General features: G+C 38.4%; 1 protein-coding gene across 2 annotated transcripts in view; it reads left to right on the top strand.

Moving 5' to 3' along the window:
* Positions 1 to 16,063, top strand: part of LOC107829614 (putative inactive ATP-dependent zinc metalloprotease FTSHI 5, chloroplastic) — a 48,368-nt gene that overhangs the window by 11,796 nt on the left and 20,509 nt on the right. For both annotated transcript variants that reach the window (XM_075234160.1, XM_075234161.1), the window contains exons 8-11: positions 1,704 to 1,877; positions 2,368 to 2,489; positions 8,331 to 8,532; positions 9,084 to 9,212. In XM_075234160.1, coding sequence (XP_075090261.1) covers positions 1,704 to 1,877; positions 2,368 to 2,489; positions 8,331 to 8,532; positions 9,084 to 9,212 — 627 coding nt within the window. The remainder of the gene's footprint in view (positions 1 to 1,703; positions 1,878 to 2,367; positions 2,490 to 8,330; positions 8,533 to 9,083; positions 9,213 to 16,063) is intronic.

Raw genomic sequence — 16,063 nt, 5'->3', positions numbered from 1 at the left:
GTGATGATCTTTTTTGGTTTTGTTTTGTTTTTTGCCAAGACTTTAAGGCTCAAAATAGGCTAAAGTTTACAAATGCAGGAGTAGCAGAAACGGCCCAATTGCATGCTCTAGCCAGCTTATTGCACAATTTAGCCATTGTTTAGTTATGTAGTGGCTAATTTTATAATTAGGAGCTAGCTACTATAAATAGTAGCATAGCCATCATTTCTCCTTAGACTTTGATGATGAGAGACCTGATGTCTCTTTATTTCCTTTTATGTATTTCTGAATTTATGCATTTATATTTGAGCTACTAGGTTTGTTGTTGTTGTTGTTGTTTAATTGTTTCCTTCATTTTGAGCTTAATTAATGTGTAGATTGTGAGTGTTTAGTAGTGAATTAATGCACTGCTTGATTAACTTTGTCCAAGAATTTGCAAGAGTCCTGATCTCTTGAGGATTTCCATAGTTTAGGTGCTTCATTAATTGTTCTTTGAGTTGATTAGGCTTTCTTTAGTCTAATTAATTCTAGATACTAATTAACTTCTATCTTTGATTCCTTGTTGAATTTCCTTATCCATTGAGTTTCCGTCCTTGTTTGTTATCATCTTGGTATCAAGATGATATGAATCAAAGTCAAGAACACGGATATGGAAAACAGGAAAGAAAATAAGGATAGAAGCTCGACACAAGCAAGCAATGAAGTAATAGACAATGATTAGATGAGAAGATTCCTAATTATTTTCTATCAGAATCAAGAACAAGCACCTAGGCGATTTGGATCCTGAAGAAAAATGCTTCCTCTTGCAAATCCAAGGGCAAGTCAAAAGGCAACATTGGGGTTTTCACCAATCACCATAAACCTCTCACAAAACTAATCACTCACAAGCTAAAACTTAATATCCTCAAATTAAAGAAAGAAATTAAGATAAACATAAATACGTAAAAGGAAATAAAGAGACATCATTTCTTTCATCATCCAATCTAAGGAGAAATGAGGGCTTGAGCTACTCCTTATAATAGCTAGCTCCTAATTATAAAATTAGCCACTACATAACTAAATTATGACTAAAGTGTGCCATTAAGCCGGCTAGAGCAAGCAATCGGGCCATTTCTTGCAAATCCACCACTTGAACCTCCAATTTAGCCTATTGTGAGCCCTCAAGTCTTCTTGGCAAGATCTTCTAAGCGTCCATAAGCTTGGCCATGTTGTACGTTATCATAAAATTGTTGTTAACATTTGGTAACTTTTGCTACTTCTAGGACAAACAGAAAAAGGAGAGAACAAAAAGCATCTAAATTTCAGAATTGAATTTGGTTATTGTGCACCAATTTTAGAGGACATTCTTTTGGCAATCCTCATTTTTAATAAAGTAAAAAGAATGAAAGAACTTGCAGAGTTTGTCAAAGTGATATAATCACGTCGATGAACGTCATGTTATTGTTATAGATATAATGGTAGAGTTGTACCATAATGAGTAATATATGGCCAATCTACTGTACGATTAACAACGGTTCTTGTAAAAGGTTACCACCATATCACGTTGTGGGATGTGTTGATATAATTACCAGCACATCATCCCAATCACCAAAAAAAAAACAAAAAACAGTGTAACATTGTTTGTGTGTGCGTGGTTGAGTATGGATGCGTATCTACAACACATGTTAAAGCTAAAATGATGCTTTATGCTTGCACTAAGTTCTATTTCATGTGTGATATGACAGGGAGTTCTTATTGTAGGGGAGAGAGGAACTGGAAAGACATCCCTAGCACTAGCAATTGCAGCAGAAGCTAAGGTGCCTCTTGTTGAAGTTAAAGCCCAACAGTTAGAGGCTGGTTTATGGGTTGGCCAAAGTGCATCAAATGTTAGAGAGCTGTTTCAAACAGCACGTGATCTGGTCAGTCTGGTTTCTTTGTGTATTGCCTCTCCTAACAATTTCCAATACCTGGTTATGGTGTCCATCTGCAACTTCTTGTCGTTATTCTAAAAAAGAAAAAGAAAAAGAAAAAGAAAAGGGTCTTGTTGAAATTGGCTGCTGATATAGCATGGATAATGGATAAAGACACATCTCTCTTTGCACGAACTGACAAAAGCTGATTGATTTTGTTTGTGTGCATGTTTTCATTGAAAGGAAATCAAGTAAAACATGGCTTATCTTGAACTGCAACTCATTATTAATTTTATGCAAGAGATAATAAGAAAGTTTGCAAAAGCTTACCGGGGTAGAACCTTTTTGTGGCTTAATCTTATGATTTTTACTTGACTGACTGAGTGAAAAGCCAACAATACTGGAGTAATATAGAGTATGATGTCAAGGAACACATCTGGTGCATTCTTCAGAGTTGTTTTTCTGTGGTGATATCTGCTTACTTGATTATCCTGTTCAGGCCCCTGTAATCATATTTGTGGAGGATTTTGACCTCTTTGCTGGAGTCAGAGGGAAGTTTATCCACACTAAAAAGCAGGACCATGAAGCCTTCATCAATCAACTCTTGGTGGAACTTGATGGGTAAGTGTATTCTCATGTTTTTAACAAGTTTAGATATTGCAGCAACAGACAAGCATCATGTTGATGTAAATCATACATCAGGCAAATGGCCTCATATAGCTATTGTTGAGTTACCCAACTCCTCTTATATAATAGTTATGTCTACTTTTGTTGTGGTTTTGTGGAGGGGAGAAGGTAGGGCTAATATGAGCGCCCAGGGCTTTGATTCAGTGGTAAGGACGCAATATTGTATGTGTGGATAGAGCACACGTTATCTTCACGGGGAGCCTAACATTTAAGTGGGAGCAGGGTAAGGGGAGCCATACTTCCTCGAGTTTCGAACTTGTGGATCAAGTGATGTTGGGCTAGCCGTCCATAGGAGATTTCTCGGCTGTCATAAGGAAAATAGGGGTTGATATGATTTACTAGCTGTCAATTCTTCTAGAAAGAGCTTTTATTATTTTGTAATTGTTCTAAATTTTCAACTTTATCTTCTTTTACATTGTTAGTTATGTCTACCATCTCATATAACATTTTAAAATATTAAAAAAATTAATTTGCTTATATTAGGCTTGCCATACGGTTTCTCATGTGCGAACCTTGTAGATTTTGAGAAGAAGAAAATGCTTCTTGTATTTCTGTGTGTGTTTATATCACATGAGCAAGTGAATTTATACAAAGCTCCTAATACTTATTAAGAAAATAAAATAAATCTATACAATCAATCTAGCTATCAAATCAAATCAAATCAAATCAAATCTCCTAAATATAATCAAATCTCCTGAAATCATGCTAATCAACAATCTCCTAAATATAATTAAATCTTCTTGAATCATGCTAATTAACACTCCCCCTCAAGTTGGTGAAAATATGTCGCACATGCCCAACTTGCAACTCAATATATGGAAAGTTTGCTTGTTGAGACTTGAGACCTTTGGTAAACATATCAGCTAGTTGTTTTTCCGATGGCACATGAAACAAACTCAAGACACCTGTTATAACTTTTTTTTTGATGAAGTGTCGATCAATTTTCACATGCTTTGGTCGGTCATGCTGGACTAGGTTGGCCATAACTCTGTATTCCGCCTCTGCACTTGATCTAGCAACTACGCTTTGCTTCTTACTTCTCCAAGTAACCAAGTTTCCTCCTATAAGCATACAATAACCGGATGTAGATCTTTTGTCATTTAGAGATCGAGCCCAATTCGCATATGTAAAGGCTTCTATTTGGAGTCGATCATGTTTGGAGAAAAGTAGACCTTTCCCTGGAGCAGACTTCAGATACCGCAAATGTGAAAGACATCTTGCATGTGAGGATCTCGGGGATTATGCTTGAAGTGACTCACCAGGCTAACTGAATATGTTATGTCTGGTCTAGTGTGGGAAAGATAAATGAGTCTTCCAACCAACCTGTAATATCTCTCCTTATCAACTGACTATCCAGCTCCGCTTTGTAACTTGTGATTGCTTTCAATGGGCGATTCTGCGTGTTTGCAACCTGTCATAGCAGTTTCTTTCAAGAGATCCAGAATATACTTCATTTGAGAAATAAAGATTCCTCTTTTTGATCTAGCTACCTCAATTCCCAAGAAGTACTGCAATTTTCCTAAATCCTTGATCTCAAATTCATGTGCCAACAACTTCTTCAATCAGGCCGTTTCCTCTTTGTCATTTCCTGTCATTATTATATCATCAACATAAAATATGAGAAGAGTTAGTTTACCCGTTTGATGTCTTATGAAAAGGGTGTGATCAAACCAAGCTCAGGGGATTGCTTCAGTCAGTACAAGGCTTTCTTCAATCTTTTCATAGCTTGCTGAATCTGTCAAACCAAGACATCATTGCAAGCTATGGAGATCATTGCTTTGCTGAATCTGTCAAATCAAGCTCTGGGGATTGCTTCAGTCAGTACAAGGCTTTCTTCAATCTGCATACCTTTTCTCGACTTTGGGCAATATCAAATCCAGGAGGAATCTCCATATATGCCTCTTCTTCTAAGTCTTCGTGAAGAAATGCATTTTTCACATCAAACTGTTACAAGTCCCAATCAAGATTAGCTGCACAAGACAAAAGAATTCTAATAATGTTCATCTTAGCAACAAAGGCAAATGTCTCTTGTTAATCCCCTCCATAAGTCTGAGTAAATCCCTTAGCCACCAATCTTGCTTTGAATCTTTCAATTAAGCCATCAGCTTTGGGCTTCACAGTGAAGACCCATTTGCAGCCAACCAACTTCTTGTTTGGTGGTGAAGTGACAAGTTCCCAAGTCTTATTTTTTGAGAAGACCTTCATTTTTTCAATCTTAGCTTGCTTCCAATTAAGATCTGCAAAAGCTTCCCTCCAATTCTGGGGAATAGACACAGAAGAAATAGACAAGGCAAAGGCTCTATAGGAGGGAGACAAAAGAATTATAGGAGATAAAATTAGATAAATGGTGTTTGGTGGTGCAAGATCTGACTCCTTTTCTGTGAGCAATAGGCATATCTAACTCATTAGGAAATGTAGATAACTCACCAGTTGAACAAGGTTCAACTTCGGTAGATTGCATGGTGGCTTCTTCAGCTCTATTTCTCCTTGAGTAAGTTTTCAAATCAGGCCTATCCAAACGCCCCCAATAGCCCCCCCCTGAATTCTTTCTCCAATTTCCCTTTCCCCTGTGACAATGTCATCAAGAGGTCCAGTAATAGTGCTAGGTAGAATCACCTCTTCCTCCTTACTTACTCTCCCCCTGAAGAGGTGATGAGGTAATACTTAAATAGGGTTCATATTCTCGAAAGTTACATCCATGCTAACAAAAGATTTCCGAGAGGGAGGATGATAACATTGTAACCTTTGTGTGTCGGAGTATACCCAATAAAAACACTTTATAGCTCTAGGATCAAGTTTAACAACATTCCTAGTGTGGACAAAGCAAACACACCCAAACACTTTTGGAGGAACAATATATTCATTCTCACCCTTTAAAGCTTCTAGAGGACTTTGAAAATTGAGGGTTTTAAGTGGCTTTCTGTTAATAAGATAGGCAGTCACCAGAGATCTTGCTACTTCTAATAAATATTTTTTCTTTCACTGACCCCATTTTGTGCACTAGTATGAGGACAACTAGTCTGATGGACGATCCCATTGGACTCCAAATAAGCACCAAATCTTTTATCCATGTATTCGCCGCCATTGTCAGTTCTCAAGATTTTTATTTTGGCATCATACCGAGTACAAATCATTTTATGAAACTACTAAAAACAAGAGAAAACTTCACTTTTGGCTTTTAACAAATATACCCAAGTCATCCTAGTGCAGCAATCAATGAAAGTAACAAACCATTAACTGCTAGATTAAGAAACAGTCTGGGTAGGACCCCATACATCAGAATGAATAGTCATAAACGGAGTTGTGCTTCTATTATCACTCACAAGATAAGAGTTTCTAGTATGCTTGGCATATTCACACGCATCACAGAATAAAGATTCAAATCGAGTTCTTGAAAACAAATCGGGATATAATTTCTTCAAAACGAAGAATGATGGGTGTCCTAACCGTCTATGCCGCTGTATTATTTCTCGGTTGACATCCTTACTTTCCTCAAAAAAGGCTTGACCAGAGTTTTGAATTCCATCTAATATATACAAGTCATCACGCAATCTACCACAACCAATATTTTTCCCTGTTTGAAGATCGTGAAAAATACAATGGTCGGGAAAGAACTCCATTTTACAACTTAGAGCTTTGGTGATGACACTAATAGAAAAAAGATTGTCAGGGAACTCAGGGACATGGAGCACAAATGATAGTTTAATATTAGGAGTACAAACGACAGAACTTGTTCCAGAGATAGGTGTTAAAGAACCATTGGCTATTTTAACCTTATCTCCTTTGGGACCCGGAGAATAGTTTTGAATGCCTTTTAAAGAGCCTGTCATGTGTCTATTTGCACCAGAATCAACAATCCAAGAATTAAGATGAGCAGCAAAGGCAGTACCTGATTGCACATAATTGGATGTGACAACATTAGCGGAGTCAAGTTTGGCTAGGAGGCGATGGAGAAGCTGAATTTCAACCGAAGACAAGATTTCTCCAGAAATCGTCTCCTTTAATGTCTCCATAATTTTGCCCAATCAGAAGGAAATTTGAAGAAAATTGCTCAAAAATAATTCGTCTCGCTGGAAATCAAATATGTCTCGACGGAACCTTAACTCCGGTGAACAGAAAAATCAATACTGGTAGAGATAGATTCAGAATGTTTCGGCAACCCCAATAGAAAATAAAATTCCAAAAACAAAACTGACCAGAAGGAGTTTGTGTTGCGGACAACTACCAATATAGAGAAAACTCGACCTCTTTGATAAAAACGAAACCCTAGTGCTGCGATGGAGATAACTCACATAAAAAAGGCAGCAATGGATCTGATACCATGTAGATTTTGAGAAGAAGAAAAGTCTTCTTGTATATCTGTGTGTTTATATATCCCATGAGCAAGGGAATTTATACAAAGCTCCCAATGCTAATTAAGGATTTAAAATAAATCTATACAATCAATCCAGCTATCAAATCAAATAAAATCAAATAAAATCAAATCTCCTAAATAAAATCAAATCTCCTAAATATAATCAAATTTCCTGAAATCATGCTGCTAATCAACAATCTCCTAAGTATAATCAAATCTCCTTGAATTGTGCTAATTAACAAACCTAATTCTTTTTCTTGAGCCCAGCACATCTATTGTTGATGGATTGTGGTGAGACTCGAACATAAGGCCTCTGCCACTTTGATACCAAATTGAATTGTGTCTACCATATCATCTAAAGTTTAAACCGGTAAAGAAGGAACATGGTAACCTATTTGATTTAGGTTTGCAGCATACACCTACAATGAGGTATGTCCATTCTTTTGGGTGATTATCTTCGCCAATTTCATGCCAAAAAGTTAGATGGAGTTCAGATTTTATGTTCCAAGCAAGCAACCTACAATGATGAACGAAACAATGCCTTACCCTTATAAGAGTAACTTTAGTATTCATCTAGCTACGTGAAATTCTCCATTGAATTTCCTTGAAACAAATTGTAATAAGAAGTAAACATTCTAATTCATATAACAAGTGTTCTTACATTGGTCATTACTCCCTTTTCTAGTCTTCTTATCATTACATCATATTAAGACATAATGTTCTTTTTCTTTTTTAATCATCATCCTGCTTTTGTGTCTTCCTTGTTTTCTCTGTGCCGGTGAAATGCATTCTTCATCAGTATTAGATATAATAATGCAGTTTATACTCAGGTAGAGTCTCACGTGGGTGAATGGTGTTGTCTGTGATCCCTCACCTCATGAGCTAGTTGGAAAGTACATTCTGTGTCTTCCTTGTTTTCTCTGTGCCGGTGAAATGCATTCTGTGTCTTCCTTGATATTTTGGAAAATCAGGCTAATCCGCACTCATATTAGTAAATTCATGGCTCTGTTGGTGCTCAGAGGATTTAAAAAAAAATTCTATTCAATTGTCTGCAAAACTTGCAGGCCTGTAATTAAGTGGTGCCACTATGATGTAAGGAATGCCAATTTGTTTATACCAGCAGGAAATAAACTTGTCACACTTGATCTTGCTTAGGACAAACAAATTTTGATCTCCTTATTTGTTGTAGTAATAGTTTTTAGATAATATATCCAAAACGTTTATGTTGCAAGCAAGGACATAAGTTTTGTGCTTGATTTTGTTCTAGGATTCTCACGTATTGTAAACTGTAACTAGGACATACTTCAGGTCATTGTTACCTTGTAATTGGTCAAAGCATAATCTATGTTGATTGAAATAAATAATAAATGCATCTTCATGTTTAGTTTCTTACTGTTCTCTCATACCATCTTATGTTGCAGGTTTGAAAAACAGGATGGTGTGGTCTTGATGGCTACTACAAGAAATCTCAAGCAAATCGATGAGGCCTTGCAACGTCCTGGTCGGATGGATAGGATATTCCGTCTTCAGCGGCCTACTCAAGCAGAAAGAGAAAAGATACTTACGATAGCTGCAAAAGGAACTATGGATGAAGAACTTATAGATTTTGTAGATTGGAGAAAGGTGCACTTATTTGGTCTGCAGACTCTACTCTTGTAGAGCTCATCAATTATCATTTTTGTCAGAGGATCATATAGGCCCTTCAAGTTTATTGAATTAAAGAGAAGCTCAGGCTACTTCAAACTCTGAAAGCAGTTTTTTTTTGATAAGTAAACTCTGGAAGCAGTTCTTAGACAGCTCCTTACTAATTTGAGAAGCTTCTTGGTCATATGGGGCATGAGAATCAACCTAGATCATGCATGGGGATGATGATGTATTTTAAATTCTGTTGACTTGGATACCTGATTATCTGAACTAGAAATGATTACAATTTTGTGGAAGTCTTTCAGCAGCGATAATTTAAACCTATTTTGGTAGTTTTGCATGATTTGTATTAAATATTTCAGTGTCACAACTTAGTGATTCTTTGCAAATCTTATGTTGATTATGCTTTGCTTTCTTCTGCTGTTCTCAACTTGTTTAGAAGTTATTGTTGTTATATGTTAAATGCAGAGCAGAAGAGCTTTGTCAAATTTAGTACTGATATTTTATAAAACTGCTACTTTGCCTAACAGGTCGCAGAGAAAACAGCTCTTTTGCGTCCAAGTGAACTAAAACTTGTTCCCGTGGCCTTGGAAGGTAGTGCCTTTCGAAGCAAATTCCTGGACATAGATGAGCTTATGACCCACTGCAGCTGGTTTGCGGTAATTACTGCCAATACTAGCTAAATTACTGCACTGTATCAGCATGTACTTCAAGCTCCTTTCCAGCATATTTATCTGTGCACATTTCCTCTTCCACTATTGGTTGTTATGCTTCTGTAATTAGGATTTATCTTTTTCACTTTGGGGAGTCAAATGTTAGTCCACTGCATGTTTTACTATAACTTGCCTAGTACTCCCTCCGTGGCATTTTGTTTTTGCTTTGCATGCCAATACAGTTTATAAATTACTCCTTATGTAACAAGGGCACATTAAGTGCACTAATTACTCCTTATGTAAAATAGGGCATATTATGTGCACTTTAACGATGTGTAGGCATCAAGGAAAAAAGCTGAAATGCAATTGAATCATTTTTTTAATCAAGAATGTAATTGGATTTTTTTTTTTTTTTGATAAGGTAAAATAATTTTATTAATGATGGGAAACACCCATATTACACCCATATAAAAGAATATACCAAAAAGTAAAAAAGAATATAATGAAAAGATATGGTTGATTGGGGTCACTGGACTAGGGCTTCGGCAGTTGGAATTTGGATGTGGTGACAAGGAATCACTGGCCAACCTCCAAGGAGAAGAGATTTGCTTCAGAAGATGGACAGACAAGGCTTCACGCATCCGACATGTGGATCTGACGCATCGACGGCGTTGGAACTTTGGGAGGCTACTTGACAACACATGGAGGTGAGTCTCCTGGAGTGGTTTGTTGGGGTTTGCTCGCCGGAGGTCGAAAGGCATGGTGGTTATGCTGCTCCTGTAACTCCATCCCTTTTCCCTTGCAACCCCCTATCCCACCTTATTACCCCCAGCTAACTCCAACTGAAGCATCTCTTTGAAACATGGAGTTTGACAACTGCCCCCAATTATTGCCCTTAAAGGCTGTCCTTGAAGCTCCTTCTTCATCCCTCCCTTTCTAGTTTCTACAATCCTAATACCTTCTTTCTCCTTGTATTTACCTGATTTTGTGACCCCATAAGGCCCACCTCCCTATTAAGATTGCTAGCAAACACATTAGGAGCTTGCTGCCTAGGTTGTGGCCTAAAGGAAGAAGAACCCAGGTCTTACAACCTTCCCCTAGGGGTTCGCTGCCCTTCTTTCGCTTTCATTTCTTGTTTATTCGAAGTTTTATCTCAAGCTTCAGGCAGCTTGTGAAATTCTGTGGCTTCAGAAAAGCACGGGTTGTTCGTCCTTCCTCTAGGGTTTGCTCCCCTTTGTTCCCTTTTCATTTGTGTTTTTTAGAAGTTTCCTGCTTTCTCGAGCTTCAGGCAGCTCTCTCGTGGAGTTTTCTGGTGGTTTCAGCGTTCAAAGCCTGTTGCCTGTCCTTTCTCATTCCCCTTCAGTTTAAAGTGTTTTGCCAGTCAGTTTTTATAGTTGTTAGCAGTATGACCTGTTTTTATTAGTGAACCGACTGCATCGAGAAGTATTACTAAAGCCACTTTTATTATATCAGTATTAATTCAGCCATCTTCAGATAATTAAGTTTTCTATACTTGAATGTGAAGGGATCCAGAAGTAGAGTGAACGCGATTTTCCATTTTGATGAAGTAAACTACTTTAACTTGAAATAAAAACAGCACTGCTTAGTGAAAGGACTTTCTAATATGAGATAGCTAACAGTTGGTGTATTTGGATTGAAAGAAATAGCAGCTGTTTTGATGGTATTTCAACTCCTAGAAGTCACCTGAAAGCTAAATGTTTGGTTAACCTTTTTAGTTGGGTGAAACTTTCCCCTGTAAATAACTCTGATATGTTTCTGGATTTTGTCAGCTCCTTAGCCTTATGATATTTTTTTTTGGGTATTAGAGCTGACATCTTCTCTCTTTTGTAATCTCTGCATCTTGGTGATGCCTTTTAATGACATTTCACTTACCTTATCCAAAAAAAGAGACAGCTAACAGTATCCTGAAATAGGCTGTGAGAGTATATTTCCGGGTATGGTAGTTAAGTCACGGGATATTATGATTGTTGGTGTTAGAATAGTTATGTGAATATATGTAATTAGTCCTAGTTCCTTATGTAATAGTAGGTTATGTGTTATGTATACATATAAATAGGGCTCATTGTACATAGAATAACAATATAATATTTTCTCCCGTGCTTTCTCACATGGTATCAGAGCATTGGTGAGGTAATTATCGTTGTGCGTCATTCCAACGACATCCGGGAAGAAATCAGTCGTCACCGTACAGTGTTGTAAATAGCGCTCGCCTCAACGCTAATAGTGCTCGCCTCACCGCTAATAGCGTGGGGCGTAGCGATGCGAGCTGTCGTCGCTTTTCTTCTCTGTTGCGTTGCGATTTACAGAAAGCGCTCGCCTCTGCCTGTGTAGCGAGATGCGACTGTAGCGTCATTTTTTAAATAAAAGAAAAGAAAAAGGGCAGAGACTAAAGAAAAAGGTCGCGATTAGGGCTTTGAGCTCTCAGAAGTTTCTTTCTTCTTCAACCTTCGAACAACAGAGCAGCCAAGTCGGCCCAAGGAGATTTCGACCCAGCCCAGTCATCTTCTTCATCTGAAAGCTGCAAGTTTCTGCCGTCTTCTTCTTCATCCAAGTTGACCCAGCCTAGCTATGCTTCTCTTCTTCTTCGAGTTTCTTTTCTTTCTTCTTCTCTTCTTCTTTCTATTTTTTTTGCTCTGTTTTTTGTCGAGCAACAGTGCAGCAAAAACAGAACATATATGTCTGTTTTTGTGCTCTGTTTTTCGAGCAAGCAGCAGAGGCAGAGCAGAGGCAGTGGAGTCTCTTGTTTTAGACTTTCAGTTTATGAATCTACTATGACTATCTATTGAGTTTTTAATTTTTGAATTGTTATATTTATTAATATATTATTGTTATTGAGTTTTTAGTTATATATATAATATTTTATTTTTTTGTATAAATTATCGCTTCACGTCAAAAAGGCGAGCGCTTCGCTGCGCGCCTCTCGCCTCAGTGAAGCGGGCCCTCGTCGCTATTTGTCACCGCACGCTATCCAAAACACTGTCACCGTGCAATTTTCCGGTGACTTAAGCAGCTGTTTACATCAATCTGAGTTTTAGTGGAGTTTGTGCAAATTCCAACACCACCACAAGGTTCTCCTATTACCGGCGACCAAACCCCTGTGAAGATCCCCTGCAGAAAACTTCACATGCGCCGCCACGCACCTCCGACAGTTAAGGTTCCGCCGAGAGTTTTCACTTCACGCGCCGGCGCGTGAGGTCGTTTTCCGGCATCTTTCAAGTCCGATTTTTCTTCTGGGTTGGTCGCCTGCCTATTTCGACTCGACCCTTAAAGATTTTGTGATTTTTCAGTTACCGAAAAAGTGTTTTCCGACGCGAGCAGTGGTCCGTCACTGTTCTGGTCACTTTTCCGCCCACCTTGTTCACATACTAAGGTCGTCTGTTGATTCCGACCTCAGTCATTTAATTTCCACTATTTTGTTGACTTCAATTTGCTTCCGACGAAGATCTGAGAAGTCAGAGCAGTTGTGTCTGTCAACCGAAGGTCTTCAACATAAATATTTCAGCACTCTGAAGCTCGATTAACAATATCAGACCAACTTACTCTAGTTTGGTGATCGGAACAGTGTCCGATCATTATAAAAGTTTGGTTACAGTTTCTAATTGCTTGATTTGAGGTTATCTCATCACTGTTGGTAATCTTCATAAGATATTTGGCTTTGATCTCTCTTAAGTCCATTATAATGTCACTCTGATCTGATGCTTTTGGCTCAAATACCGTTGGATCCTATATTTCGAATGTTCATATGGTGTCTTTATCAGATTATATCGAGTTCCTTCAGTATAAAGAACGTAAGCAGATACCTTCCGAGATAGCTTCTGTAGCTTAAACAGGTAATAACGTGAGTTGTGTCTCTCAATCGTCTTCTTCTTTCTCTCAATCGTCTTCTTTTCTCGACTCTTGGGTCATTGATTCAGGTGCATCTAATCATATTTCTAGTAACAAATCTCTTTTCACTAGTATTTCATATTCTCAATCTCTTTCAAAATTCACAATGGCCAATGGGTCTCAAACCGTGGCAACTGCAATAGGTCAAGCAAGTCCACTTCCTTCCTTACCTTTAGATTCAGTTCTTTATGTTCTCGGTAGTCCTTTTAATCTCATAGCCGCTAGTCGCTTAGCCAAATCACTTAAATGTGCTGTTTTATTTCTTGATGACCTTGTTTTTATACAGGAACGTAGTACGGGGGCAGATCATTGGTACCGGGTGTGAATCAAATGGACTTTATTACCTTATTCTTGCTAAATCACATGGACTCACATCTTGTCTTCCTTCAACACTTGTCTTATTACCGATTCACCGGATTTATTACATAAACGGTTGGGACATCCAAGTTTGTCAAAACTTCATAAAATGGTACCTGGTTTATCTCACTTGTCCACTCTATAGTGTGAGTCATGTCAGCTCGGTAAGCATACTTGCTCCCATTTCCCTCGGCGTCTCGATAATCGAGCGGAGTCACCTTTCACTTTAGTCCATTTAGATGTTTGGTGTCCTAGTCAGGTCAGTTCTACCTTGGGATTCCGCTATTTTGTCAATTTCATTGATGATTATTCCAGGTGCACTTGAATATTTTTGATAAAAAATCGATCTGAGTTGTTTTCTATTTTCCAGACCTTCTACGCTCAAATTCAAAATCAATTTGGGGTTTCGATCCGCACATTTCGTAGTGATAATGCCCTAGAGTATTTGTCTTCCCTATTTCAGCAGTTTATGAACTCTCATGGAATCATTCATCAAACATCTTGTGCGTGCACATCTCAACAAAATCGGGTAGCTTGGAGAAAGAATAGGCATCTCATTACGACTGCTCGCACACTTCTCATTGAGTCTCATGTTCCGTTGTGTTTTTGGGGAGATGTAGTTCTTACAGCTTGTTATTTGATTAATCGGATGCCTTCATCTCCCATCCATAATCAAATTCCGCATTCAGTATTGTTTCCCCGATCACCCTTATACTCTCTTCCCTGTCATGTTTTTGGGAGCACATGTTTTGTTCATAACTTAGTCCCTGGAAAAGATAAGTTAGCTCCTCGTACTCTTAAGTGTCTTCCTTGGTTATTCTCGCGTTCAGAAGGGATATCGTTGTTACTCACGTGATCTTTGTAGGTACCTTATGTCAGCTGATGTCACATTTTTTGAGTCTAGACCTTACTTTATCTCTTCTGACTACCTTGATATATCTGAGGTCTTACCTATACCGACTTTTGAGGAGTTTACTATAGCTCCTCCTACGCCCTCAGCCACAGTGGTCTTACCATACCAACCGTTGAGAAGTCTAGTGTTGCTCCTCCTAGATCCCCAGATTAGCGTCGTCCGCCCCAGCATCAGTTCCGGCTGATTAACGTCCTGCACTTGACCCTGCTCCTACTACGGACTTGTCTCCTCCTAGTCAGCTAATTGCACTTCGAAAAGGTATAAGGACCACACTTAATCCTAATTCCCATTATGTCGGTTTAAGTTATCATCGTCTGTCATCACCCCATTATGTTTTTGTATCTTCTTTTTCTTCTGTTTCCATCCCTAAGTCTACAGGTGAAGCACTGTCTTATCCAGGATGGCGACATGCTATGCTTGACGAGATGTCTGCTTTACATACGAGTGGTACTTGGGAGCTTGTTCCTCTGCCTTCAGGTAAATCTACTGTTGGGTGTCGTTGGATTTATACAGTCAAAGTTGGTCCGAATGGTCAGGTTGATAGACTTAAGGCCCGTCTTGTTGCCAAAGAATATACTCAGATATATGGGCTCGATTACAGTTAGTGGTGGCAAAACAATTAACCACCCATATAATCCACTAAAAAATGCGTTGGATAATCAATTTTTTAAAAACGGGTCAAATATGGAAAAGAACCATATTATCCATTTAGAAAATGGATAACCAATGAATTTAACTTTTATATTTGTAAAACCTCAAATTGGGAGACTAGAAATTCTCCCAAAAGTGATCATATTCATGAAGCCATGGATACATATATTATCCATCGGTTAATCCTTTTTTTATCCGTATTAAATATGGGTCGGGTTGGATAATTTATCTGTTTTTTCATTACCCGTTTTCGACCCGACCCATATCCGCCCCACCCCGCTCGTTTGCCACCCCTAATTACAGTGGTACTTTCTTGCCCGTCACTAAAATAGCATCAATCCGCCCTTTTCTATCCATGGTTGCAGTTCGCCATTGGCCTCTCTATCAGTTGGACATTAAGAACGCTTTTCTTCACAGTGACCTTGAGGATGAAGTTTATATGGAGCAACCTCCTGGTTTTGTTGCTCAGAGGGAGTCTAGTAGCCTTGTACGTCGCTTGCGCCGGTCACTTTATGGTCTAAAGTAGTCTCCTCAGAGCCTGGTTTGGTAAGTTCAGCACAATTATCTAGGAGTTTGGCATGACCCTAGTGAAGCTAATCACTCTGCGTTTTATCGGCATTTTGCTTCAAATCTCTATATTTATCTGGTCGTTTATGTTGATGATATTGTTATTACCGGCAATGATCAGGATGGTATTACTAAGTTGAAGCAACATCTCTTTCAGCACTTTCAGACTAAGGATCTGGGCAGATTAAAGTATTTTCTGGGTATTTAGGTCGCTCAGTCTAGTTCAGGTATTGTGATCTCACAACGGAAGTATGCATTAGACATTCTTGAGGAGACTAGAATGACAAGTTATAGACCTGTTAACACTTCAATAGATCCGAATTCTAAACTTCTGTCAGGACAGGGGAGCCTTTTAGCGATCCTGCAAGATATAGGCGGCTGATTGGTAAATTAAATTACCTCACTAGACCTGACATTTCCTTTCCTGTGAGTATTATGAGTCAGTTTATGGATTCTCCCAGTG

Source organism: Nicotiana tabacum, chromosome 17, assembly GCF_000715075.1.
Source record: "Nicotiana tabacum cultivar K326 chromosome 17, ASM71507v2, whole genome shotgun sequence".
Taxonomy (NCBI): domain Eukaryota; kingdom Viridiplantae; phylum Streptophyta; class Magnoliopsida; order Solanales; family Solanaceae; genus Nicotiana; species Nicotiana tabacum.
This window is presented reverse-complemented; position numbering and strand designations above follow the sequence as displayed.